Source organism: Lampetra fluviatilis, chromosome 16, assembly GCF_964198595.1.
Source record: "Lampetra fluviatilis chromosome 16, kcLamFluv1.1, whole genome shotgun sequence".
NCBI classification, from domain to species: domain Eukaryota; kingdom Metazoa; phylum Chordata; class Hyperoartia; order Petromyzontiformes; family Petromyzontidae; genus Lampetra; species Lampetra fluviatilis.
In genome coordinates, this window is record NC_136290.1 from 14,241,988 (window position 1) to 14,269,351 (window position 27,364).

At 61.5% G+C, this 27,364-nt stretch overlaps 1 protein-coding gene across 1 annotated transcript; it reads left to right on the top strand.

The window, feature by feature from the left end:
• The first annotated feature begins 1,823 nt into the window (after positions 1-1,823).
• LOC144936579 (DENN domain-containing protein 2C-like) lies at positions 1,824-26,191 on the top strand. Its single transcript, XM_078863799.1, has 18 exons — positions 1,824-2,485; positions 13,190-14,294; positions 14,537-14,733; positions 15,420-15,505; positions 16,374-16,475; positions 17,086-17,194; positions 17,398-17,442; positions 17,670-17,887; positions 18,076-18,197; positions 18,516-18,585; positions 20,499-20,576; positions 21,105-21,400; positions 22,519-22,696; positions 23,137-23,178; positions 23,867-23,954; positions 24,470-24,748; positions 25,104-25,196; positions 25,835-26,191. The coding sequence occupies exons 2-18, from the start codon at positions 13,279-13,281 to the stop codon at positions 25,873-25,875; spliced, it is 3,060 nt and encodes a 1,019-aa protein (XP_078719925.1). The 5' UTR covers positions 1,824-2,485; positions 13,190-13,278; the 3' UTR covers positions 25,876-26,191.
• The last annotated feature ends 1,173 nt before the right edge of the window (positions 26,192-27,364 follow it).

The window sequence follows — 27,364 nt, forward strand, 5'->3', positions numbered from 1 at the left end:
AGGGGGTGGGGGTGGGAGGAGCGGGGGGGTAAGGGAGTGGGGGTGGGAGGAGCGGGGGGTAAGGGGGTGGGGGTGGGAGGAGCGGGGGGGGGGGTAAGGGGGTGGGGGTGGAAGGAGCAGGGGGGTAAGGGAGTGGGGGTGGGAGGAGCGGGGGGGGGGTAAGGGGGTGGGGGTGGAAGGAGCAGGGGGGTAAGGGAGTGGGGGTGGGAGGAGCGGGGGGGGGGTAAGGGGGTGGGGGTGGAAGGAGCAGGGGGGTAAGGGAGTGGGGGTGGGAGGAGCGGGGGGGGGTAAGGGGGTGGGGGTGGAAGGAGCAGGGGGGTAAGGGAGTGGGGGTGGGAGGAGCGGGGGGGGGTAAGGGGGTGGGGGTGGAAGGAGCAGGGGGGTAAGGGAGTGGGGGTGGGAGGAGCGGGGGGTAAGGGGGTGGGGGTGGGAGGAGCGGGGGGGGGTAAGGGGGTGGGGGTGGAAGGAGCAGGGGGGTAAGGGAGTGGGGGTGGGAGGAGCGGGGGGTAAGGGGGTGGGGGTGGGAGGAGCGGGGGGGTAAGGGAGTGGGGGTGGGAGGAGCGGGGGGTAAGGGAGTGGGGGTGGGAGGAGCGGGGGGGGGGTAAGGGGGTGGGGGTGGAAGGAGCAGGGGGGTAAGGGAGTGGGGGTGGGAGGAGCGGGGGGGGGTAAGGGGGTGGGGGTGGAAGGAGCAGGGGGGTAAGGGAGTGGGGGTGGGAGGAGCGGGGGGGGGTAAGGGGGTGGGGGTGGAAGGAGCAGGGGGGTAAGGGAGTGGGGGTGGGAGGAGCGGGGGGTAAGGGGGTGGGGGTGGGAGGAGCGGGGGGGGGTAAGGGGGTGGGGGTGGAAGGAGCAGGGGGGTAAGGGAGTGGGGGTGGGAGGAGCGGGGGGTAAGGGGGTGGGGGGTGGGAGGAGCGGGGGGGTAAGGGAGTGGGGGTGGGAGGAGCGGGGGGGGGTAAGGGGGTGGGGGTGGAAGGAGCAGGGGGGTAAGGGAGTGGGGGTGGGAGGAGCGGGGGGGGGTAAGGGGGTGGGGGTGGAAGGAGCAGGGGGGTAAGGGAGTGGGGGTGGGAGGAGCGGGGGGTAAGGGGGTGGGGGTGGGAGGAGCGGGGGGGGTAAGGGGGTGGGGGTGGAAGGAGCAGGGGGGTAAGGGAGTGGGGGTGGGAGGAGCGGGGGGTAAGGGGGTGGGGGTGGGAGGAGCGGGGGGGTAAGGGAGTGGGGGTGGGAGGAGCGGGGGGTAAGGGAGTGGGGGTGGGAGGAGCGGGGGGGGTAAGGGGGTGGGGGTGGAAGGAGCAGGGGGGTAAGGGAGTGGGGGTGGGAGGAGCGGGGGGGGGTAAGGGGGTGGGGGTGGAAGGAGCAGGGGGGTAAGGGAGTGGGGGTGGGAGGAGCGGGGGGGGGGTAAGGGGGTGGGGGTGGAAGGAGCAGGGGGGTAAGGGAGTGGGGGTGGGAGGAGCGGGGGGTAAGGGGGTGGGGGTGGGAGGAGCGGGGGGGGGTAAGGGGGTGGGGGTGGAAGGAGCAGGGGGGTAAGGGAGTGGGGGTGGGAGGAGCGGGGGGTAAGGGGGTGGGGGTGGGAGGAGCGGGGGGGGGGTAAGGGGGTGGGGGTGGAAGGAGCAGGGGGGTAAGGGAGTGGGGGTGGGAGGAGCGGGGGGTAAGGGGGTGGGGGTGGGAGGAGCGGGGGGGTAAGGGAGTGGGGGTGGGAGGAGCGGGGGGTAAGGGGGTGGGGGTGGGAGGAGCGGGGGGGTAAGGGAGTGGGGGTGGGAGGAGCGGGGGGTAAGGGTGGGGCGTCTTAATTGGAGGGTTGTGACGTCACGTCCGAAAAGGAGGAAGCGGCTCGCGCGAGGGAAGTTCCTCGCGACTCGTGGAGCGCGCGAGAGGAGGGAGCGCTCCTCCAGCAGCAGCAGCAGCTACATCAGCAGCAGCAACATCATCATCAGCAGCAGCAGCTACATCATCGCCAACATCATCAGCAATAGAAGTAACGGTAGAATCAGCAGCTACATCGTCGCCAGCAGCAGCAACATCATCATCAGCAGCGGTAGAAAATAAGAGCAGCAGCGGCGACGGCAATCCTCATCAGCATCATCAGCAACACCATCACATCAACAGCATCATCAGCAGCGGCAACATCATCAGCTACATCATCAACAGCATCACCATCAACAGCATCATCAGCAACGGCATCATCAGCAGCGGCAACATCATCAGCTACACCATTCGCTGTATCGGCAACATCAGCAAACAACTTTACGAGTAGAAGAGGGATCTGCAGCAGCAGCCGCAGCCGCAACAGCGACTTATCATTAACATCGTCAACAACATCACCACCACCATCAACAGCATCATCAACAACATCATCACCATCATCATCAACAACACCATCATCACCATCATCAACATCATCACCACCACCATCATCATCAACAACATCACCACCACCGCGCAAGACGGAGGACGTGGCGATCCACGGCTCGAGTCGCACGGCTGCGCGCTGATGGTTCGTACCGCACCGAGCACCCAGCAGCAGCAGCCGCAGCAGCTGCAGATCATTCCCTGCTCACTTTTGGTTTTGCGTGAGACGACTCGTGCGCGCGACGTCGTCAGTAGCAAGGTGTGCTCAGGACCTCGATGCCAGTGTCCAGAGGGCTTCAGGAGTCGGTGTCGTGTCGCTGTTCCTCCTCCACCTCCTCCTCCGTTGAAGGAGCGCAGACGACCACAGTGGGTTCACTGCGCGGTCCCTCTTGTGGAGTTGCATGGCCACAGTCGCACGATCACGACTAGAATCTATTGTACCTCGGTGGGTGTTGATGTATCTCGCTGTGTCTGTATGGGTCTCTCTGTGTGTCTCTATGCGTCTCTAACTAGCTCAATGAGTGAGCCTCTATGGCTCTACGCGTTTACGATATGGTCCAAAGTTTGGTTAGCACGGACCACAATCTCCCTGCCGTGGCCTGTGGCTCTACGTGTCAATCTAGGGAGGAGATGTGCGCATCGGCCTGCTGCTGACGATGATGTCCTGGTGCGGTTGACGGTGCCACCGTTGGCTAGGAGATGTTAACTACCTCGCCCGGTATACACGAGGTCGTGGGCTCGATCCATCTGGGTTTCCCCTCCACATTTAGAATCAACATCCGCGCCTTGAGAGTGTTCGGCTGCTGCTGTACATCACCACGCGATGGCTACATTTGTGATAGCCACCTCGGAGGGCCTTGCCTGGTAAGATTTAAAAATGGTTTAGTTTTCAACGAGGAGGAATGTCCAGAGGCACTTGGAAGTTGTGCCAAGTTGCGGCTGGAGCAGCAGCAGCACCGGCCTTTCTCTACAGGCGGCCAGCAACACGCGGCACTGTCAGGGGTGTAATCGGCACAGAGTGTAACCTTCGTGAGTTGAGCGAGACGATGACTTCTCTAAGAGTTGGGGGAACAGAGACGATGGTGGTGGTGGTGGGGGAAGGAATTCCAGAGTGGCGCGGTGCGAGTGAAGAAGCAGAAAGAGAAGAGAGGTGACCTGCGATGTGGTGAGTGGGTGGGTGAGTGGAGTGAGTGAGTGAGTTACTGAGTGGGCGAGTGGGTGAGTGAGTTGGCGAGTGGGTGAGTGAGTTACTGAGTGGGAGAGTGGGTGGGTGAGTAAATGAGTGGGCGAGTGAGTGAGTGAGACGGTGAGTGTGTGTGAGAGAGTGGGGAGCGGTTGTGTAACGTTTAGCGCACTGCGTTACGAACCCGGCGACCCGAGTTCGATTCCCGCTCACCGCCACCAACTGATCCTGGACATCCCCTAGGTCGACTCGGCATTAAACGAGTACGTGATGCGATGTGTAAACATCAGCACTGGGGATACAAAGGCGGCTGAGCGTGGTGCTGCTGGCCACGCCTTTCCCTCGTGCTCTGCACTGACCTTGATAGGTGCTCGCCAACAGCACTCTCCCCAAGGCTCGTGGTGTGTGTGTGTGTCAATGTGTGTGTCAATGTGTGTGAGTTCCTACGTAAATATGTATGGTTGTGGCATGGGTATGCTGTGTCGTCCCGGCCTTCACTTGGGAGACAAAGGCGGCCGGGCGTGGTGCCCAGACACCGTGCCGCCCTTCGTAGATGCTGCTGCTACTCGCTAACATCACTTGCCTCAACAGCCTGTTAAGGCTACACGGGGGACCTTTGTTTTTGTGTGTGCATGTCGCACGAGATGATCTTAAGGGATTTCCTGGTCTCACATTTTAGTCTCATATTTAACGTTTTTTTGTAGAACAATGTGGTTTTACTTGAATCGCAGTTACGTGCCACTCTCGTTGTTGTTATCTTGCCACGTGTTGTAGCCCAGAAAAGCTGTGCCGAGTCTCAAGACTCTCTGTTTATGAGGGTCCTGCCAAGTTTTTGCATTGGGGGGTGGGGGGCCGGGGGGGTGGTTTGGGGGGCGGGGTGGGGGGAGATATGGCAGCTGCTACTTTGTAATCCCACTTTGAGTTGCTTCGCCGGAACATTTTTCAGCATTGGGGGATGTTTTGACCAATTCCAGTTGCGTTGTATTGTGGGTTTTGTTGTTGTCGTTATTATATATGGTAAGGAAACTGGGGAGCCCGGAGGAAACCCACGCATAACAGGGGGCGAGCGATCAGAGAAACTCCACGCAAACAGACGCCCGAGTCGGGAAGCGAACCCAGGCACGTCTTGCTCCGAGGAGCAAGTTGTTACCACGACACCACCCTGCCAGCCATATGAACCGAAGAAACCACTGCAAACACCTAAATAGCTCTTCTGTAGATACACACAAGGCCTGTGGCCCTCAGCGCCTCTCCTACACAAGTGACTGCGATCATGATATTGATAACAATTATCAATGCCTTCGTTTTAATTCGAATAATGATCATGATATTTGTAAATAATTCGTTGCTGTGTTGGCAATGGTGCACAGGCAACAATGAACAAAGCACTCGACACTTTCCGTGTCTATAACACCACTGTGGGTGTGACCCTATAAGGAAAAGTATCATAGACGACGTTTCGGTCATTGGTCCTTCATCGCACAGAAAAGGGCCATTGCCCGAATCGTCTGCTGAGTTTTGTGATGTTAATGACAATGCTTATTAGCACGATGATGATAATCACCGCGAGGATGACGACGACGATGTGTGGGGTTGACCTCTGACACCCCCCACGCCCCCCACTCCCTGCCACTCCCCGCCACCACCCCCCTCGCCCCGCGTGTTTTTCCAATTTGAGTCTTGGCTGCCGTGGCTCTCCGCGCCAATGCCGGTTGGTCACCCCCGCAGCGCGGGAGTTTCCAGCCCACAGTGGGGGGTGCAGCAGTGGAAATAGCGCTGCACCGCACGCACCGCACGCGCACACCACCGCCACTGCACACACACACACACTCCACAAACTATCCAGTCACTGCACACCCTACACACACGCACCAACACGCACACGGCTGGGTGAATGTCGCCCCATGCCAGGTGCGTCTTCACGATAACAATGCATCACTTCTATAAAGCACCTTCAGAAAAACTCGCAGAGCGCTGAGAAATTAGGCAAGTGACAGCCCGGGCCGTGGGAGACACGCGGGGCCGTGACGGGGGGAGGCCGTGACTGGGGGGGGGGCCGTGAAGGGGGGGCCGTGACGGGGGGGCCGTGACGGGGGGGGGCCGTGACTGGGGGGGGGGGGGCCGTGACGGGTGGGCCGTGACGGAGGGGGCCGTGACGGAGGGGAGGCCGTGACTGGGGGGGGGGGCCGTGAAGGGGGGGCCGTGACGGGGGGGCCGTGACGGAGGGGAGGCCGTGACTGGGGGGGGGGGGGCCGTGACGGGGGAGCCGTGACGGGGGGCCGTGAAGGGGGGGACCGTGACGGGGGCACCCTGGCAGTGTTTGGGGGGGGGGAATGGAGAGGAACAGAAAAAACATATTGTGGGTTTTGAGGCCATGCCTTTAAAATATCGACAGAGGCCGCGTGGCGGACGTGGAGACGGGAGACGCGGTGAGGCTGCGAAACGGTGCGCGGGGGTCCACCAGGTCTCCAGGAAGGGGGTGGTTGGTGCCATCCCGCTTGACGCTTTCGAAGGAGAATCCTGAAATGGATTCTATGCAACGAGGCCGTGAGAGTTGCTCGACCATACTTCACCACGCTGGTCAGTTGCGGCGCATTCAATGGGGGGCACCCAGTATTCGCCACCGACATTAGCCACGGCCAGGGATTGAACTCGGGTCGCCGGGTTCTAAGTGTGTTGACCACTGTGCCTACCGCTTTGCAGTGCTGAATTGTGGGTAATCCGGCACAATTTCAGCAGTAGTGGTTCAACACAAGCAAACTCTTGACCCGTTTCGAGATTCGCCAGCGGAATCGTGATTGACTTGACCCAGTGCTGGTGAACTCTCAGATGTTTGTCAGCAAGGGCCCTCTCTTAGACATGGGACCTAGTTGGACGCAAATCTCTCCTAGAGCAACTCACAATACACAATCATCATCATCATCAATAGTGTCCTTTCGGAGAGCACGTGCAAAAACGTAACTAAGTATAGATACGCATCTTTCACGTATCTGTCCCTCTGCGTAATTTTTTTTAAAGTATTTTTTCATGCACCGCATCAGCCACGCGGCCTTCCTTGTGGGAGCGGATTATTTTCAACAGCACTGGTTCCCTCCAAGCCTCCGCGGGGCCGCTCGCGCTCGCCGCTTGTGCTCTTGGCCGGGTAATCGTGGCCGGGCACTCGCGGATCGTGGCTGTGCCCGAGGGGAGATCGGCGGAGGCAGACGGAGCGTCCTGGTATTTGCGGAGTAGCAGCCGGGGGAAAGCTGGGGGAGGAGGCAAATGTACGGGAGTTTGGGTTGGCGACGCGTCTGGCTTAGCACACCCACCTTAGTGGGCGGGCAGGCGGGCGGGCAGGTGAGAAGGTTCGTGAGTGGTCGGGGTGACCACCTTTTTCACCACAGACCAAACCCGGACATGATTGTCAGGCAGCACTGTGCTGGAGTAAACTGTTGTCTGGTTCTACTCGGCAACACCGGTGCCAGATGTGGGCACAAGCCAACTCCTGCCACCGCCCGAACGCAGACGCCAACTCCCGAGATGCCCGCAGTCAAACCCAGGCTGGTGGTGGCCCAGATGGCCAGGGGCTGTGATGTCACCACCATCCTGTCATGGATCGCTTGATGATAAATTAAAAGTTTTTTATTCTCGCCAAACGAAACTTGCTAGGCCGTCATTTCGGTATTTGTGACCCTTCCTTAGCGTCAGTGTGGATTAAATGAAGACAAAGTTAAGAAGCAGACAAATAAAGGAATATCTCTGTTGTGCAATGCATTGTATTATCACGTGTTGAGCTAGGGACCGTTATCTAACAGGGAGGGTCCATGTCTATAACATTGGCCGTTCACCAGCATTGGTTCAAGCTAGCCGGATGCTGCTGATGAGACACTTTATATTGAAACAGGCCAGTGATGCTAAAAATATGCACTCCCAGAAGGCCGTATGTGTGGCTGATGTGATGTGTGCCTCCGATTAGCACGGTTGGCTACGTACGACGTTCAACATACATACATACATACGTGTAAAAATAAAACCTAGTTTTATTACGTGGAGGGACAGATATGATGTCTGAAAGAGGCAGTTATTGTCTGCTTATCTATATTATTCCTTTAAGGACGTGGGCAATCATCCCAAGGCAGGACCCTCGCTGTCACGGGGAGTCTCGCGACTCCCCGTGACAGCACCCCCAGCCCCGCGTGCTCTGGATCCGCTTCCTCCCCACGTGGAATCCGTGGCCTGGTTTCCTCGCATTGTGTCCCGGCCGGGATCGCCCACGACCTCGCCGCCGCCACCACCGCCGCCACCACCACCACCACCGCCACCACCACCACCACCACCACCGCCGCCACCACCGCCGCCACCACCGCCGCCACCACCACCACCACCACCGCCACCACCACCACCACCACCACCGCCGCCACCACCGCCGCCACCACCACCGCCACCACCGTCGCCACCACCGCCGCCACCACCACCACCACCACCACCGGGCCGTCAAGATTGCTGGCAATCGCGACCGAGGCAAAGGCGCAGCCCCGCAATGGTTCGCCCGAGCCGCCGCCGCTGTCGGACGGGGGCCTCCGCGAGAGGCCGCTTCTGTAGCTCCCTTGTCGGTAGCCGCGGACCCCTCGCTAGCGGACACCTCAATTCCCTGGGACACCACGCCCCGATCGTGCGAAGATCCCCTCTCCGTTGTAGCGACCTCTGCGAGGGCCGCTCCGAGGGGCCGCCTCCCGTGGCCTCGCGGCCGCCGCTCCGCAGAGGCCCTCGGGCCGCTCTTCGTCCACGCTGGCCAGGACGGCTTGGAAGAGTCGAGAGCAACCCCCACTTTAGCCCACCCACCACGCGCACCGCCTGCCCGACCCACTTGGTCGTGGTGGACCCTGTTGCGCCACTGGGCGGAGAGAAGCTGGGGGGGGCAAGCAGGGGGAGAGGGCAGGGGAATCGAGGCATTTGAGAAACTCCCCCCCCCCCCCGTCATTTCGTCTGCCACGCCAGGAGATAAGAATTGACCCCGCGACCCCTGGATCCGCACACCACTGTGGCAGTGTCCGACGGCTGTCGACGGTTAGTGGCGGCTCTGTCGGTGAGCTGGTGCGGGCCATCGGCCGTGGATTCAACCGAATTCCATCGGTGACGGCAAACCCATCCCCTCCGCCCCCGCGGTGGACTTTTATGGCTTTTGGCACGGACGCCGCCGTTTCCGTTGAGAGAAGTCTGGATTTATTTTTCCAAACGAGATCCCGTGACTCGGCTCCCTCCCTCCCCTCCCTATCATTCATCCCATGGAGTAGAGGTTTTCGGTCTCAATTCTTCGCCGCAAGTTGACGGCGCGCTTCCTGTTTTGCCACGTTCGCTGCATCGTTAATTAGCGATGCGGTAAACAAGCGCCCGTGTCTAGCAGGGAAGCATCACTGCTTGGAAACCGCTCCAGGCGCTTGCTTCAATTGCACCGATACTGCTGATGAGATGCACTCCCAGAAGGCCGTGCAACCGATAAGTCTCGTAAAATTTACTTGAAATCTGGTTCTAAAAAATGTAGTAAACAAGTAGAGTCTCCCGCTCTTACCATCCACTCTGTCTCTCTCTAGTGGCCTCTCTATTTGCCATGAAGAAGGGACATTGCCTGAAACGTCTCCTATCACAGTATATATCACTCTTTTTAAGGCCTCACACGGGGTGTTGTTGTTGACGGATGTGCCGAGTGATGCTGCTGTTGTTGTTGACGTTGACTGCTCGTGCACCACCACTGCCAGGCCACCGGTGGTGGGGCGGGGGGAGGGTGGTGGGGGCGGTGGTGGCCCGTGACCTGGCCCGTGACCTGACCCGTGACCTGGCCCGTGACCTGACCGGTGACCTGGCCCGTGACCTGACCCGTGACCTGGCCCGTGACCTGGCCCGTGACCTGTCCGCGTGGTACGGCCACGCTCGTGGGGTGCAGCACCTTGAGTGGTGGTGACCTCACCGCAGCTTCCCCATCCGCGTGCGGCCTCCCGATCCCCGCGTTGGACTCTGAGCTTCCTGCCCCCCCCCCACGTTCCCGTAAAGTCAAGCGCAGTATTTATTTATTTATTTGATCGATGTTTCGCTCGTTTAAACGCTTTGCCTGGAAGCTTTCTTGAGGTGGAACATCTCGTTCACAAGGCCGTCACGCCACACGTGCGGGAGAAGCATCGTCATCGTCACCATCCATTCGTGAATTTCCTCCATCGTCATCAGCAGCCGGTCACCAATGTCCATCGATCGTCTTTCCGTCACCTGCCAATAATCATCAGATTCACCATCAACCAATCGTCATCATAATCACCATCAGTCATTCACCGTCACCATCGTTGCTTCATCGGCTTGGATGTGAATTGGCGTGCGGCGGGATGAATCTCTTAGCCTCCTGGGAAGCGGTGACAGCCGAAGGGCACAGGAGGTGTGGGTGGTGCTGTAGTTTAACATGGGTTGGGGTTGAAGCTTCATAGGAGACCCATAGACTCACACGGAGACCCATAGACTCACACGGAGACCCATAGACTCACACGGAGACCCATAGACTCACACGGAGACCCATAGACTCACACGGAGACCCATAGACTCACACGGAGACCCATAGACTCACACGGAGACCCATAGACTCACACGGAGACCCATAGACTCACACGGAGACCCATAGACTCACACGGAGACCCATAGACTCACACGGAGACCCATAGACTCACACGGAGACCCATAGACTCACACGGAGACCCATAGACTCACACGGAGACCCATAGATTGTGCGGCGTACCCTTTGGTTTTTTGGGTAAAGTCACGTAGGTTAAAAAAGAAAACAAATAAATTAAATCACGACGTGTCGGAGGCAACACAAGCTTCCGTCTTCAGGTGAAACCGTCACAGCAAAATTGCTGTATCAAGTGATACCGAAAAACCAAAGAGTATGAATCCTTGCAGTCACGAAAGCTTCAAATTTAGAACTGTGCAGCGTATTGAGGTGCGATTGAGATGAGACACCACTGTATGGATCCCCACTCTGTGATGTCGTGGGGCTGTGTAAGGGGGCTGTGGTAATTTGTGCAATCGACTCCGATAAGGGGAAGTGATGAGGGAGGGGACAGCTCTCCCCACTACTCTCCTCACCACTTTCCCCACCACTCTCTCCCCACCACTCTCCCCACTGCCCACTCTCCCCACCACTCTCCCCACCACTCTCCCCACCACTCTCCTCACCACTCCCCACCACTCTCCCCACCGCCCACTCTCCTCACCCCCCACTCTCCTCACCCCCCACTCTCCTCACCCCCCACTCTCCTCATCCCCCACTCTCCCCACCCCCACTCTCCCCACCACTCTCCTCACCCCCCACTCTCCTCACCCCCCACTCTCCCCACCACTCTCCTCACCCCCCACTCTCCTCACCCCCCACTCTCCTCACCGCTCTCCCCACCGCTCTCTCCCCACTGCCCACTCTCCCCACCACTCTCCCCACCACTCTCTCTCTCTCCTTCCCCTGGGTGTGGGAGCTCCCCGCCGTGCTCGCGGGGGCAGCGAGCCTCCCGGTGGAGGTGGTGGTGGTGGAAGTGATGGTGGTGGTGGTTGTGGTGGCAGCATTGGTGCCAGTGGCGGTAGTGGTAGTGCTGGTGGTGGTTGCGGCAGCAGTTGTGGTGGTAGTGGTGGTGGTAGTGGTGGTGGCAGAATTGGTGCCAGTGGCGGTGGCGGTAGTGCCGGTGGTGGTGGTGGCAGCAGTTGTAGTGGGGAGTGGTGGCGCAGTGCTGAGTGTGCTTCGCTATGAACCCAGTGACCCAACAAACCCAGTGAGCCGACTACAGAGATCGACACCTGGGACGAATATCTGAACTGGTTCTGGGCTTCCCATAGGTCAACTCAGCCTCAAACGAGCACCTGGTGTGGTGTGAACATCGCCACCGGGGAGACAAATGCTGCCGGGCGTGGTGCTGGCCACTCACCCTCTCGTGCGCCGTGCCGGCCTTCGTAGGCGCTCGCTAACAGCTCCTACCCCAACAGTCTGTTGAGGCTACACGGGGGACCTTTGTCTTTGGAGGTGGGACCGACGTTGCCGTTCCACCATCGCTCTCTCGTGCTGCTGGCCGTCTCCATTTGGGGTGCGGGGTCCGGGGGGGGGGGGCCCGGGGGGGGGGCCGGGGGGGGGGGTCCGGGGGGGGGGGGGTCCGGGGGGGGGGGGGCCCGGGGGGAGGGCCGGGGGGGGGGGCCCGGGGAGGGGGGTCCGGGGGGGGGGTCCGGGGGGGGGGTCCGGGGGGGGGGGGTCTGGGGGGGGGTCCGGGGGGGGGGGTCCGGGGGGGGGGGGTCCGAGGGGGGGGGCCGGGGGGGGGGGTCCGGGGGGGGGGTTGGTTGTAGTCACCACGATGCTCACCGCCGGATTGCGCTGTACGCCGACGTCCCTCGCGTGCGGTGAGCGGCAAGGACGATCCGGGAGGGAGCAGCACCGGCGAGTGTCCGAGTCGGATCCAATCCACTTGGTGGCTCTCCGCCCAGCTGCACTCCGTGTTGGCAGAAGGAGAGAGCGGCAGAGCAAGGGGAGAGAGAGCGCGTCGCCGATGCCGCATTGAGACAGAGCGGCGCCCTCCTTGGCGCTGTCCCTGCACCGTGAGATTGACAGCGCTGGTGCCGACGATGTGATTTGTTTGACGGTGGTGGCAATCGAATATGAGGAGGATGCATGCGGAGCGACGGGCGGTGATGTCGTTGTGATGTCATGGTGATGTCAGTGTGATGTCAGTGTGACGTCACGGTGACGTCACGGTGACGTCACGGTGATGTCGCGGTGCCACGAGAGAGGAATCTGGGTGGAATGCAGAATTTGCAGAATTTCGCGTTTAAACAAAAACACTGAGTTTGGAATTGATTCTCAGCAGGAGATTATTATCGGCCGCCTCTCCCCAAGAAACCCGGCACACCGCGACCACCGCCGTGCCTCTCGCTCATTTGGACGCAAGCGGAGGGTGCCGCTCACACTTGTAACCGGCGGTCCCGGTTCGGTGGTGGGAATGTCACGTTCCCGCGGCAGGCCCTGAACTCGCTGGCCTCATGGTCAGTCGGGAAGGTTGGTCAAGCCGGTGGTGACAGCACCCCGCTATCTCCGCCACACATCTGAGTTCCTGTTTCAGAATAATAATAAAAAAAGATGCTGTGAGGTATTTACACTCGCACACTCACACACTCACACACACTCACACACTGACACACACACACTCGCACACACTCGCACACACACACTTGCACACTCACACACTCACTCGCACATACACTGACACACACTGACACACACACTTGCACACTCACTTGCACACACTCGCACATTCGCACACTCGCACGCTCACACACTCGCACACTCGCACGCCGCCCCGAGGTCGACTCGGCCTGCTGAGGCGTGCCACGGTGGTCAGGTGAGTGGCACTGCCAACCACTGCAGTGTTGGCAACGTAAACAACTTGCCCGCGTTTGTGGTTGGGTGGCAGCTCCTGTGTATGTGTGAGTGTGTGCATGCGTGTCAGTCGGGCGGAGCGACGGTGCAGCGGTTAGCGCACTGCGCTACAAACCCGGCATCCCGAGTTCGATTCCCGCTCGCGGCTACGGCGCATACGCGCGTCCGTGCACGTGACGTGACGGCATCCAACGCGCACGTCCCCCTCTCCGCCGCGTGTGTGTCACCATCTCTTGCAGGGCGTGCAGGCTGATCGAACCTCCGCCGCCGCCCCCACCGCCTCAGCCGCGCCAGCGATGGGGTCGCCCCCCCGGCGGTAGCAGGCAGCATGGCCGAGTTCGCGGCCCCTCGCGGGAACGACGACGGAGGAGGGGCCGCGGTGAGCCTGCTGGAGGAGCCCGCGGGTGCCGCCGCCGCCGCCTCCTCCTCCTCCATGTGCATCAAGCGCAGGATCTGCGAGTGGGAGGGCAAGGGGTCGGCTGCATCCACGCTCAATCTCCCCGACCCGGCGAGCGCTGCGCCGGCGAGAGCGGAGCGCTCCGTGGCGCGGCGAGACCGCTCACCGTGCCGGCGCAACCTCCCCAAGGAGGCGGCCGGCGGCGTCCTCGCCGGCGGCGCTCGCTCCCAGACTCCTCCGGATCGGCGAGCGGCGGCGGTGCCGGCGAGAGCCGGTGAACTCGGCGGCGCTCGCGGAGACGGAGCGGGCGGCGCCAGCCTCGACCGCCTCCGCCACCAACGCCACCACGACCGCGAGCCGCAGGCCACGCCGCGGCCGGCGCGCCTGCGCAGGCAGCCGCCGGTAACAGTCACCGCCGCGGCCGCCGCCGCAGCCAGCCTCGGGCGCGAGCGGGCACCGCAGCGGCGGGGGGCACCGCCGCCCGTGCTGGCACGGGTGAGGCAGTTCGAGGAGAAAGATCGTCAGCCGCAGCACCTGCGGCGGCCGGCGAGAGAGAATAAGGGCGGCTCGCTCGACCAGTGCCGGTCCGGCGGGCCGTGCAGGCCGGACGGGCCGGGCGGGACGGAGCGGGCGCTCGGGTCGCCCCCTCCCTCGGCCGCGAGGGAGGGGGCGGCGGAGCGGGAGGGCGCGGAGGAGGAGGCCCGCGGCGCCTACAACACGCCGGCCCGGCCGGCGCGGCCCGGCGGGCGGGGCCCCTACGCCAGCCCGCTGCTCGCGGTGGGCGCGGGGAGGCCGGCGGGCCTCCCGACCCCGCGACCCGGCGCGGTCGCCACGGCGACGTACGTCGCGAGGCCGAGGAGGCCGCCGCCCCTCCCCCTGTGCCCTCCGCCGGCCGCCGTGAGCCGCAAGGCGGCCTTCAGGGAGGCCGTGGGCAGCCCCACGCGGAGGTGAGGGCGGCGCGTGGGAGGGCAGCGCGAGAGAGCGAGGGTTGGAGGGCAGCCGTGGCTGGGATGGGCGTGGAGGGGCTCGGGGCGCGTGTTTCGTGGTCGTGTTTGTTGCTTCGCGGTGGAGCGAGTGCTGTGGTGGTTACAGCGAACACGGCCCTTGGGGGAGGGATGCCCTCATCCGGCGGTGGATTGAACCTGCTGACTCCACCCCTGCCGCTACTGCTGCTGTCCCCCCACGCAAGGCCGCGCTGCCTGCAGAAGTCGCTGGAGTATGAAGATGTCTCCGCCGTCGCCGCGGGCAACGGCGTCTCCCACGGCAACGGCAGCATCGGCAGCAGCAGCGGCGCGGGAGGCTGCTGCGTGCAAGCGGGCAAGGTCAGAGGCACGGGCGGGCTGCGTCGCAGCGTGTCCCAGGAGACCATCTACCAGTCGCTGGCTCGTGAGTACTGCCCCCGTCGAGTCTCTGACTTGAAGCGACCTGGCTAACACAAATGACAGTTCAACGACGTGGCTTACCACTTGGACATTTATAGCAGCCAAATGCTCGGAACGGATATTTGGTTGTCCATGTAGAGAGAAAAACTGGAGGACCCGGAGAAACATCCACACTATTACAGGAAGAGAAAAGCAAATTGCAAATATACAGCAACAGGCGTCAGGCTCGGGATCGAACCCACTACCTCCTGCATACCAAGCGATGTAGTAAACATCTTGCCACCGCGGCACCCTATGAAAAAGCAATAACGCAAGGACTAGATACGGCAACGAGCCGCATATAAACCGGCACGAATTACTTAGTTCTGCCGCGGCTGCGTTGGCAGCGGTGCACAAGCACCAGCGAGCAGCACGCTCACCAGCGACGCCGCGTGCGTGGCCGCTCACGGCCACCAACGTGAGCCTAACGCATATCTACACCGGTCCCGGACCATCTCTAGGTGGCCTTAAATGAGTACCCGGTGCGGTGTGTAAACATCAGCACTGGAGAGACAAAGGCGGCCAGGCGCGCCGTTTCCGGCCGCAGCGCCCCGCTCGCGTGCGGCGGCGGCCTCCGCGGGTGCCGCTCCCTAACGGCGCTTGCCCCGACGGCCCGCACGGGCCACACGGGGGACCTTTGTCTTTGTGAAGGTGCGGACAACGTGTACGAGGAGGTCGACGACTCGGTGAGCCGCACCGTCTGGCACTACCGCCCGGCGCGGCCCGCCCCACCCAAGGTGAGCAGCACTGTTCCACACACGCACACGCACGGTTCTACACACGCGCACGCACCATTAGTTTCGTGGTCAAACAGAGAGAATAGGTAGTCATGGCCCCACATGTGCTGGCTCATGGCGCTGCTGGTGGGATGGGCCTCCACTAGAGGCCGCTCTCGAGACGGATTCCCCACGAGAAGATAACTTGGGCACACTCTTCCGCACTTGCAACTCCCCGCACGCACACACACACACGAGACAAAGACACCCTGTATTATAGATGTTTTGGTGAAAACGCGTCCCAAACCTTGCTTTTATAATAGTGGCAAAAGAACGTCCCGATGAGCACCAGACCATCACAGGGGCCGTCACACCGCACCATCACAGGGGCCGTCACACCATCGCACCGCACCGTCGCACCACACCGTCACACCGCACCGTCACACCGCACCGTCACACCGCACCATCACAGGGGCCGTCACACCGCACCGTCACACCGCACCATCACAGGGGCCGTCACACCATCGCACCGTCGCACCGCACCGTCACACCGCACTGTCACACCGCACCGTCACACCGCACCGTCACACCGCACCGTCACAGGGGCCGTCACGGGAACCGTTTGTGCCGCAGTGCGAGAGCGGATCGTCACAGTGGCGCCGATCGCCGGCGGCGGCGGTGGCGGCAGCGCGTGACACTCGCGCGGCACGACGGGGGTGGGGGGGAGGGGGCTGCGTGGCGAATGCCACGTTCCCCGCCCAACGAGGCCGCGCGATGAACCTCCGTGACTTCAACGGCCGCGTTTACTGCTTCTGGTGGGGCTCCACGCGGTTTACCGCCCGCACCTCCCCTTCTCCCTCCCCCCCCCTCCCCTCCCCTCGGGGTGCAGATCCCCCCACGCCCACCCGGCGGGGTGACTCCCCGGCCAGCGGCACCTGAGACCGTCGCCCGGAAGAACGGAGACAACCACGACCCGACGCAGCTCCCGCTGGTGACTCGCTGGGCAGCAGGGGGCCGGCAGCGTGGGCGGCTGGGGGGAGGGAGGTCCAGACTGTGGGGGCAGCACAGGGGGGCGAGCGACCTCCCACTAAGAGAAGGTTGACTCGGGACTTGGACAAAGAGCCTCGGTTTGCCATCGTGGAGAGAGAGCGTGGAGGGGGTGGAGCGAGATTAGAGGGGGGAGGCAGGAGAGTGCGTGGAGGGGAGTGGAGTGAGATGAGTGGGGAGAGGTCGGAGAGTGCATCGAGAGAAGTAGAGTGAGATGAGAGGAGAATGACCTGCACTTTCTTACAGCACGGCACGGATGGATTAATAATGATTACAACGTTGAAGCAGGCTCCGTTCTGCTTGGCTTTAAAGTGCTGGTGAGGTCGGCGCGTTGCCCCGTGACTGGGCCGTGGTGCAGCACACTTTCCGCCGTAAACAAGCCACGCTGACCCGCCTGGCAAACGATGGCCTCCATCCAGCGGTGGATTCACAACGGGCCACGCGTTGTATGGAGGAGAAAATTGGAACTGCATTGTGGGAGCGTGCAATGCGAGGCTCATCTCTCTCCCTCTTTGTCCCTCTCTCATTCTCTCCCTCTCTCCCCGCGTCGCCAGCACGTGCGCAAGATCAACGCCATCTTCACCGCCAAGTTCGGCAAGAAGCGCTTCAAGAGAAACCTGCCGCCCAACCCCGACAGCGCCACGGTGGCGGCCGCAACGAAGGGTGAGGCGTGCCTGGGGGCTCGGTCGCTTGCTCACCCCGTCGCTCGCTCACGCGGTCACTCGCTCACCCCGTCGCCCACTCACCCCGTCGCTCGCTCACGCGGTCACTCGCTCACCCCGTCGCCCACTCACGCGGTCACGAGTTACCCCAGGGTCGACGCAACACCCGGACTAACCTCTCCCCCCCCCCACCTCTCATTACAGACGACAACTCGGACAGTGAGAGCGACACGGAGGAGCGGAAGAAAGGTGAGAGGTCACGCCTGCTCACCAGCACCCCGCCCCTGAGTCGACACGAGTCCCTGTCGCAGCGCTTGTAAACATCGGCACTGGGGAGACGAAGGTGGCCAGGAACGGCCCACCCCCTCGTGCGCCGTGCCGCCCTTCATAGGCGCTCCTCGCTAACAGCACTTGCCCCGACACTCTGTTAATGCTATACGGGGGATCTTTGTTTCCTCCCCCCTGCCGCCCCCCAGTGTACAGGCGCCACCTGTCCCACGTGCAGTCGGTGAAGCAGGCGTCCCAGCGCCACGCGGCGCAGCAGCCCCTGGCGGGTGGGGGGGCCGCCACCCTCCGCGGCCCCCACGCCCTGCTCGAGCTGTTCGTCGTCGTGACGATGGGGCGGGGGCGCGGGGGCCCGGCCGACGAGGAGCCCCCGGCGTCCGCCCCCCGCATCACCCAGATCTTCCCCAAGGTGCGGCCACGGCTCACGAGCCCGGTCCCTCCAACGGCCGAGGTCTCCGTGCGGGTCTTTGAGTCTTTATATGGGTCTATGGGCCTCTGTGTGGGTCTATGAGTCTCCTTGTGGGTCTACGGGTCTCTGTGTGGGTCTATGAGTCTCCTTGTGAGTCTATGGGCCTCTGTGTGGATCTGTGTCTCTAGGCCGACAAGCTGAGCAAGGAAGGCCGGGAGATGGAGGCGCTGCTCACGGCCATCCCACACTTCTGCTTCCCCGACGCCGACGACCCCAATGCCTTCACACCCACCAGCGACAAGATCCAGAGGTCAGGGCCCCTCACAGCCATCCAGAGGTCATGGCCTCTCACAGCTGTGCGCGTGTGCGTCACACCAGTGACGATTATCTGAACCGGTCCTGGGCCTCCCGTCGGTCAACTCCGCCTCAAATCAGTACCTGATAGTATGGTGTGTACACATCGCCACTGGGGGAGAGAAATGCAGCCGGCCGGGCATGGTGCTGGCCACCCACCCCCTCATGTGCCGCATCGGCCTTTGCAGGCGCTGCTCCTCACTAACAGCACTTGCCCCAACAGTCTGATAAGGCTACATGGGGGATCTTTGTCTTTTGTCCCGTGCGCGAGCAGCGAGACCTTCTCCTTCGTGCTCACGAGCGAAAACGGAACGCGACGATTTGGCTACTGCCGGCGAGTGCTGGTGAGTGGAAACCCGCGACGAAGATGGGAGGGAATGGGTTCGTTGAGGTCCCGGGAGACACATGGGTGCAGGATGGGGGAGCAGGCGGAATTGCAGAGGCAGGTCCAGCGGTTGCGGGGTAGAGGAGGTCAATGGGCAGATGTGTGGAATACCTACCGATAGATCTGTGGGTCTCTGTGTGTGTGGGTCCCCGTGTGTGAGTGTGTGGGTCCCTGTGTGCGAGTGTGGGTCTCCGTGTGCGAGTGTGCGAGTGTGTGAGTGTGTGGGTGTGTGAGTCCCAGTGTGCGAGTGTGTGGGTCCCCGTGTGCGAGTGTGTGGGTCCCCGTGTGCGAGTGTGTGGGACTCCGTGTGCGAGTGTGTGGGACTCCGTGTGTGAGTGTGTGGGTCTCCGTGTGTGAGTGTGCGAGTGTGTGGGTCTCCGTGTGTGAGTGTGTGGGTCTCCGTGTGTGAGTGTGTGGGTCTCCGTGTGCGAGTGTGCGAGTGTGTGAGTGTGTGGGTGTGTGAGTCCCAGTGTGCGAGTGTGTGGGTCCCCGTGTGTGAGTGTGTGGGTCTCCGTGTGTGAGTGTGCGAGTGTGTGGGTCTCCGTGTGTGAGTGTGTGGGTCTCCGTGTGTGAGTGTGTGGGTCTCCGTGTGCGAGTGTGCGAGTGTGCGAGTGTGCGGGTCTCCGTGTGCGAGTGTGCAAGTGTGCGGGTCTCCGTGTGATGAGTGTTGGGACAGGAGAGGGCTCGATGTGGCGCGGTGATGGCGTGGTATTGTGGCGCGACGTTGTTGATGTAACGTGCGAGCGCCAGGCTCGCACACGTGGCAGTGGAATGTGGAAATCCCACCCCTGCCCCCACCCCCTCCCCCTCTCCCCCTACCCCATGGGGGTTCAGAGGGGGGCCATGGATTATTACCCATGAGCTCGCCCGCGTTGCATGAAGGCAGCAGCCACACGTGCAGCGCAAACAGAACTCCCTCCTGCGTCTCCGCGGAGGAACGCGAGCGTGGCTTCGTCCGTCAGCCTCCAGACTCCTCGGACCCTTGGTGTCCATCGGCATTCGTTGAAGCACGCAAACTGTGGCCGGCCTCGACCTCGTGGGTCTCATCGGCAGCGTCAGGCTCAGTCCCACACGTGCTGCTGCTTATCGAAAGTGGCGTCGCGTGGCCGTGCGCGGCGCTCTGCACGACGAACCCGGCGAGCCGAGTTCGATTCCCGCTCACAGCCAACACCGGTGACAATTATCTGAACCGGTCCTGGGGATCCCCTAGGTCGACTCGGCATTCAAATGAGTACCCGGTGCGGTGTGTAAACATCGCCACTGGGGAGACAGGCGGCCGGTGGGGCGTGGTGCTGGCCACCCACCCTGTCGTGTGCTCGCTAACAGCACTTGCCACACCAGTCTGTTAAGGCGATACAGGGGTTCTTTGTCTTTGTGTGTACACATGTGAGTGTAATCCTGATCCCCCACCCCACCGCTACCCCATCGGGGTTCAAAGGGGGCCAGAGGTTATTGCCGCCAGGCCGCAGGGACACGGCCACACACTCGTCGCTCGGTTTTTATTCTCGTCCTGTTTTGATTTGTAAGCCAAACCTGATTCCCATTGGAGCGAGCGGTGCACCACCCCGTGTCGGAGTACGGCCCCCTGAAGGGGATGACACAGAACTACCTCCGAGGTCGCGTCACTGAGGCCTCGGGCCGCCCCGTCGCTCAATCCCTCGGCGTCCGTGCTGCTGGCGGTCCAAGTGGCGGCCGTGGCGGCCGTGGTTTTCGTTGAAATTTTAAAAGCTATTGAAGTAAGCCGCGGTTCTTGTGACTGACACGGTTGTTGTGGTTGATGCAGTTGCGGTAGTTGTGAGAAGCTGACAATGGGACGTCTCGCTTGCCGATTGGTTGATGTGCCGCCCCCCCCCTTTCCCCGCGCGTTTGTAGGTGGGGGGCGCGGGTCCCCCGGTGCGGGAGGTCTACTGCATCGTCTCTCACCTCGGCTGCTTCGCTCTCTTCTCCCAGGTGACTTCGCTACGGCCGCGCGTCCGTCACGGACGCAGCGCGTGCACTACCCAGGGACCCCCTCCCTCACCCCCACCCTCGCCCCTGTCCGCCCAGCCGTGTGAACGGGCACAATCACAGTTAGCCGATCGGCTGGTCGCGTGTGGTGGGGTAGAGTGTGGGCACTCCCATCTCTCCCAAGACGTCTGGCCAGCGTGGAAGAGTAGGCCAAATACCCTCTTCACACGTGCACACACACAGGAACAGCAATCATCGCCCCCCCCCCCACCCCTACTGCGATAATCTGGCGGGATCCTCCTGAAAATGAGTCACGTGGCTTTCCTGGGTAAACACGCGCAAGCACAATAACGATACAATTCACACACAACACATTAATTAACCACGATCAAAACCGTCATCATCACCATCGTCGTCACGATCGCCGTCGTCATCATCGCCATCATCGTCATGATCGCTGCCATCATCGTCACGATCATCGTCATTATCATCGTCATTATCATCGCCGTCACCGTCATCGTCTCCGTGCAGATCCTGGACGAGGTGGAGCGCCGGAGGGCCGTGTCGCCGGCGCTGCTCTCGCCGTTCCTCACGAGCCTGTGGGAGCACCGGCGAGCGCCCCCGGCGCCGGGCGCCGCGCTGGTGCTCAGCACCTTCCTGCCGGGCGTCGGGCGCCGCAGGCTAACCCTGCGGCGGCCGGCCGACTCGCGCCTGGAGCACGTGGAGGCGGCCTGCCTGCTGGGCTGCCTGGGCCCGCGCACGCTCGTGCGCACCTTCGCCGCGCTGCTGCTCGAGAGGCGCGTCATCTTCACGGCCGACAGGCTCAGGTGACGCCAGATCAACTCGGCCGGGGGGCTGGGCGTTATTGTTAGTTGAAGTAATGATTTTCTTTCCATTTTTTATCGTCTTTTTTTTAAATATTAACATTTCTTGAAATGTTTTATCATTGTCGTGTATTTACTTTTTATACGCATTACATTTTTGTATTATTATTTTCATAACGTTTTTGTAATACATTTTTTGTACGGTTTGGCTCTGCGTGGCCGCCCCGTTAAATGTACGAATGAAACACGGCACTTTACAGATGTAAACTATTATTATAATTTCGACTCGTTTGGCTACGCCGTCGCCTGGCGGTGTCCGCCGCTCGCTCTTGGGGAGACCCGGAGGACGACTCGGAGGCGCCAGGGGGAGGAGCCGCAGACGAGCCGGGAGGGGGCAGCAGCTGCCCCCTCTGTCTGTTACAAACGGACAATAGATGAGTGTTAATTATGCGGGAGGAAACCGAAGAACTCCGAGAAAATCCACGCGCGCGAGGGGGCAACCCTCTATCCCCGTACAGATGGGGATTAGGCCACTATGCTGTGCCGCCTTCTCCTGGCGAGCCGGGGTACGGCACCTCCCCGGTGCCCCTCGTTGCTGCTGCTGCTGCCACACCACGTGTCGGGGTGCAGGCCACGAGCAGCGTCGCCACCACTGCCTGGCCGAGTGTGGCACCGTGAGTGTTGTATCGTTGATAATGATGGTGGTGGTGGTGGTGGTGCTCATGGTAACGTTGGTTGTGTTTGCTGTTGTTTTTACTACTGCTGCTATTATCACTGCCAATGCTACTGCTGAAACTGCTGCTTCTGCTCGTATTACTGCTACCGCTGCTGCGATTACTGCTCCTATTACTACCTGCAACTACTGCTGCTGCTACTCTTACTACCGTTACGGCTGCTGCTGCTACTTCTATTCATGCTGCTGCTACTACTGTTCCTATTAATATTGGCTGCTGCTGCTGCTACTACTACTGCTGCTACGACTGCTATTAATATCGGCTGCTACTACTGCTACTGCTCCTATTCCTGCTACTCCTGCTGCTCCTGCTGCTCCTGCTGCCGCTACTGCTGCTCATATCCCTGCCTGATGCCGCTGGTGCCGGTGGCGCCCCCCCGCCGCGCAGCGTGCTGTCCAAGTGCTGCCACGCGGCGCTCGCGCTGCTCTACCCGTTTGCGTGGCAGCACACCTACGTGCCGGTGCTGCCCGCCCACATGGTGGACATCGTGTGCTCGCCCACACCCTTCGTGGTGGGGCTGCTCTCCAGCACGCTGCCCCGCACCCACGACCTGCCCATGGAGGAGGTGCGTGCACGCACCTCGCGACGGAACCCGGCGACCCGAGACCGATTCCCGCTCGTGGCCAACACCGGTGACGATTGTCTGAACCGGTCCTGGGCCTCCTCCCCTAGGTCGACTCGGCCTCAAATGAGTAGCTCGTGCGATGTGTAGTAAACATCGCCACTCGGGAGACAAAGGCGGCCGGGCGTAGTGCCTGCCACCCACCCCCTCGTGTACCGTCCCGGCCTTTATAGGTGCTCGCTAACAGCACTCGCCCCAACAGTCTGTTAAGGCTACGCGGGGGGGCTTTGTCTTTGTGTGGGAAGCGGTGGTGCGGTAGTTAGTGCGCCGCGCGGCGAACCCGGCCACCCGAGTACGATTCCCGCTTTACGGCCAGTGGCGGTTATCAGAAGCGGTCCTGGGCCTCCCCTCCGTGCGTAACGCCGCAATTGTCTCTACCTCAGGTGTTGGTCGTGGACCTGGGATCGAACCAGTTCATCCGGCAGGTGAGTGCGTGCATGTGTAAGTGTGTGTCTTAGTGTGTGTGTTAGTTTGTGCGTGTGCGAGTGAGTGAGGGAGTGCGTGCGTGTGTGTGAGTGCATGCATGTGTTAGTGCGAGTGAGTGAGTGCGTGTGTGAGTGAGTGCGTGCGTGTGTGAGTGTGCCTTTATGCTTTCTGTCTGCGTAGCTGTTTTACGCTTTGCAGCGCTGCACCTACGACCATCACCATCACCACCACCATCACCACCATCTCCGCCGCCATCACCACCGTCATCACCACCGTCACCACCAGACACCAAAGCGCGTGACCGTGACGAGACGAGGCGTCTGAAGTCGCGGGGCGACGTCACCTCACCGCTCGGTAGACGGAGGAGGTCCACTCACGTGGCTAGATGGAGTGAGTTCACCGACTGGCCGAGCTGATAATATAAGGGGTAGGGGGGGGGGAGATCAGCGCCCCTCACACCGCCGCCGTCGATGGTCGGGAGTCTCGGACTCCGTCTCCGGCCGCTCCGGCCGAGCGGACGAGGCCAAGGGGCTGGCAACGCGAGGGGCCTCGGGCTCGAGACTCGGGGCGGGGGCAGCCCCCGCAGGCCGCACGGCCCCCGCAGGCCGTACGGCCCCCGCAGGCCGTGCGGCCCCAGCCACGCCGACGGCGCGGCCGTCCCGGTGACGCGTCCTCCGTGTGTGCCAGGTGGACGACGAGGACGCCATCCTCCCGCCCAAGCTGCAGGCCGCACTGCAGGCCGCACTCGAGGCACGGCTCGACCTGGGAGGCCCCGGTACGAACCGCCCCCGCCGCCCTCCCCCCTCCTGCTACCGCTCCTTCTGCTCCCCCTTCTCCCCCTCGACCTCCTCTTCCGCCGGTCGCTTTGGGCGGCCGCATCTTCTCGCACGCAGACAGGGGGCGACTCGAGTGTGCGGGCGGGCGAGGTGGGTGAGCGGGCGAGGTGGGTGAGCGGGCGAGGTGGGTGAGCGGGCGATGGGGTGAGCGGGCGAGGGGGTGTGGGTAGCGGTAGTGGAGCGGCGACCCGAGTTTGATTCCCGCTCACGGCCAACGCCGGTGACGTTCGTCCGAGGCCTCCCCGAGATCTATTCGGCCTCGAGTGAGTGTCCCGCGGCGGTGTGTGAACATCACGGCTAGGAAGACAAAGGCAGCCGAGCGCGGTGCTGGCCACTCGCCCACTCGTGTGCCGTGCCGACCTTCGCACGGGCTCGCTAAGAGCACGTGCCCCAATAACCTGCGTGGGCCGCACGGGGCGGGGGGCCCTTGTCCGTGTGTGTGTGTGCGTGGCAGGCGTGTCCCAGAACTCGCTCGTCTCCGAGGTGTTCATCCGCTTCTTCGTGGAGGCCGTGGGACACCTGCCCCTCTTCATGGCTCCTCCGTCGGTCGTCACCTCCTCCACCTCCACCTCGTCGCCGTCGTCGTCGTCGTCGTTCTCCTCGTTCCGCCGGGAGGACTTTGTCCGGGCGGCCGCCTCCAAGACGCACCGCCGCTTCCTGGAGCTCTTCACGCACACGCAGATGTTCTCCTGCTTCGTGCAGGAGCGAGCGCAGCGCCAGCGCGGGGCCCGGGGTGAGCGCGCTGCGGGGGGGGAGTGTGTGTGTGTGTGTGTACGTGGTGTTATGTGTGTGTACGTGTGTGTACGTGAACGTGTGTGAGAGTGGGGAGAGCGGTGGCGAAGCGGTTAACACCGGTGACGATTGTCTGAACAGGTCCTGGACCTCCCCAAGGTCGACTCAGCCTCAAATGAGTACCCGGTGCGGTATGGAGTAAACATCGCCACTGGGGAGACAAAGGCGGCCGAGCGTGGTGTTGGCCACCAACCCTCTCGTGTGCCGTGCCGGCCTTCATAGGTGCTCGCTAACAGCACTTTCCCCGACAGTGTGTTAAGGCTACACGGGGGATCTGTGTCTTTGTGCATCCGCAGACTTGTTTGACGCGCGCGTCATTCCCTTCCTGGAGGAGGTGGCGGCCGACGCTGAGGCCGAGAGCGGCGTCAACAAGTTCCTGCGCAGTCTCGGTGAGAACGCCGAGCAGCGCGACATCATCATCATCATCGTCGCCATCACCGTCATCGTCACAGTCACCGTCATCGTCACAGTCACCGTCACAGTCACCGTCACCTTCACCATCGAAACCATCACCATCGAAACCATCACAATCCGCAGCATCACCCTTATGATCATCGTCACCATCACCCTTATCATCGTCACCATCATTACCATAATTATCAGCGTCATCATTATTGTGACCACCATCATCATCGTCACAATCATCATCAGCCTCATTGTCATCACCATCGGCAGCATCATCGTCGTCAGCAGCAGCAGCTGTGGCCACGCTCTATCCACTGCGCAATGAATGACTCCCCTTAGTTGCGATCGTCCTTCCCGGTGTCGCGTTTGGAAGGTCGCGAGTTCAACTCCAGGTTTGGTCCATTATCTGTCCGCGGTGGTCCTCGCCATAAGAATGTGGAATTCCACCACCGGCCCAGAAGCACCAATGCCCGAGTACGTCACGGGAGCAGGAAACCACTTTAACTTGACCATCAATTTCCAAAACGCATTCCTTGAATCGAATAAATGTTCCACGTGCTTGAAACCAGAGTTTGTGAAGGGACGCTGTGAACCTTCCTCCCTCCCTCCCTCTCCTCGCCAGGAAACATCGTCAACTTCCCCCTCAAGCTGCTGCCACGCTGAACTCCGACCTGAAATGTGACCTCCGATCTGGATGTGACCTCCGACCTCGGGGTCGTCCTGGCTCCGCCCTCCCCCCACCTCCTCCACAGGTCGCTCAGGATGAATGAACCCCGTGGCACTTTTCCCTGCGCCCGGTGTCGCCGCTGAGCTCCCTGAGCCCCCCAAACCCCCCTCCCTGTTCTCAGTATTGTTTGACTCGTGTCACTTTGCACAACTCTCCCGCTAAGGGGACGACGACGCTGCCACCCCCCTCTCCCCCCCAGGCGGCTGTCGTCCGCGGTTCGCTCGCCACAGGAAAACTTTTTGATACGAAGCGCTGTTGAATTCATCCAAAAGTTTATTTAAATAAAAAATAACATCGTTTCGCTTGGCGCGTCACTTCGTGTGTGCGAGTGTGCGAGTGTGTGCGTGTGTGTGAGCGCCGGTGGCAGTTGCCGGGGGCCGACCGTCGCTTTGTGGTTGACAACCGACGACCGCTGCATCGAATCTGAAAATGAGCGGGCGACCCCTTCGTAGGGACGGAGGAGGAGAGCGGTGGGGGGGAGGTGGGAACCACAAATTTCAAACATCACGCAGCCAGCACATAGACTGGCATCGCAGTGGTGCAAGTCGACATCGGAGCAGAGGCTAGTCGAGGAGAAATCGGAGCTGAAGGGAAAGCAGTGCGAAAAACAGCAAACAACCAAAGAGCAATCGGTGCAAAAGCAACTGCGTTACAGCAGAAATTGAAAACAATGCACATTTACTGGAACGAAAGTTGGCTCAGGCAAATTTTCTTTACAAAATCAAGCTACAGAAATAATGAACGTGGATCTATGACGACGATTGCACTGGTGCGTCAACTACAACATTACCCGCATTAACCACAGCACAACCGCCTCGACCACAACCACATAGCCTGTGTCCTCGTGTTGTGGCAGCGACCCGCGAGATCCCCGAGTTTCGTCACCCGTCTCGTGTCCTTGCTTGCAGCGCCATCTGCTGGGTGGAAAAGTGGGTGGATAAGTTAGTAGGTCGGTGTGTCGGTGAGTGGCGAGTGCGTGGATAGGTGGGTGAGTGGCTGGTTGAGTGAGTGGGTAGGTGAGTGAGTGGGTAGGTGAGTGAGTGTTTTGTGGGGAGCGGTAGTGTCGCAGTTAGCGCGCTGCGCTACGAACCTGGAGATCAGGGTTCGATTCCCGCTCACTGTAAAAACCAGTGACGATTATCTGAACCGGTCCTGGGCCTCTCCTAGGTCGACTCAGCCTCAAATGAGTACCTGGTTCGATGTGTAAACATCGCCACTAGGGAGACAAAGGCGACCGGGCGTGGTGTTGGCCACCCACCCCTCGTGTGCCGTGCCGGCCTTTATAGGTGCTCGCTAACAGCACTTGCTCCTACAGTCTGTTAAGGCTATACGGGGGATCTTTGTTTGTGATGGGTGGGTGAGTGGTTTGGTAGATGAGTGTGGCTGGGTGAGTTGGTAGATGGGTGAGTGGGTGGGTAAGTGAAT

What these genes read in the sequence shown, in the direction of transcription:
- LOC144936579 (XM_078863799.1), top strand. Translation starts at nt 13,279, where the DNA reads ATGGCCGAGTTCGCGGCCCCTCGCGGGAACGACGACGGAGGAGGGGCC. An exon ending in CACGGAGGAGCGGAAGAAAG is followed by an intron (nt 17,443 to 17,669) that starts GTGAGAGGTCAC and finishes GCCGCCCCCCAG; the next exon opens with TGTACAGGCGCCACCTGTCC. An exon ending in GCTACTGCCGGCGAGTGCTG is followed by an intron (nt 18,586 to 20,498) that starts GTGAGTGGAAAC and finishes GCGCGTTTGTAG; the next exon opens with GTGGGGGGCGCGGGTCCCCC.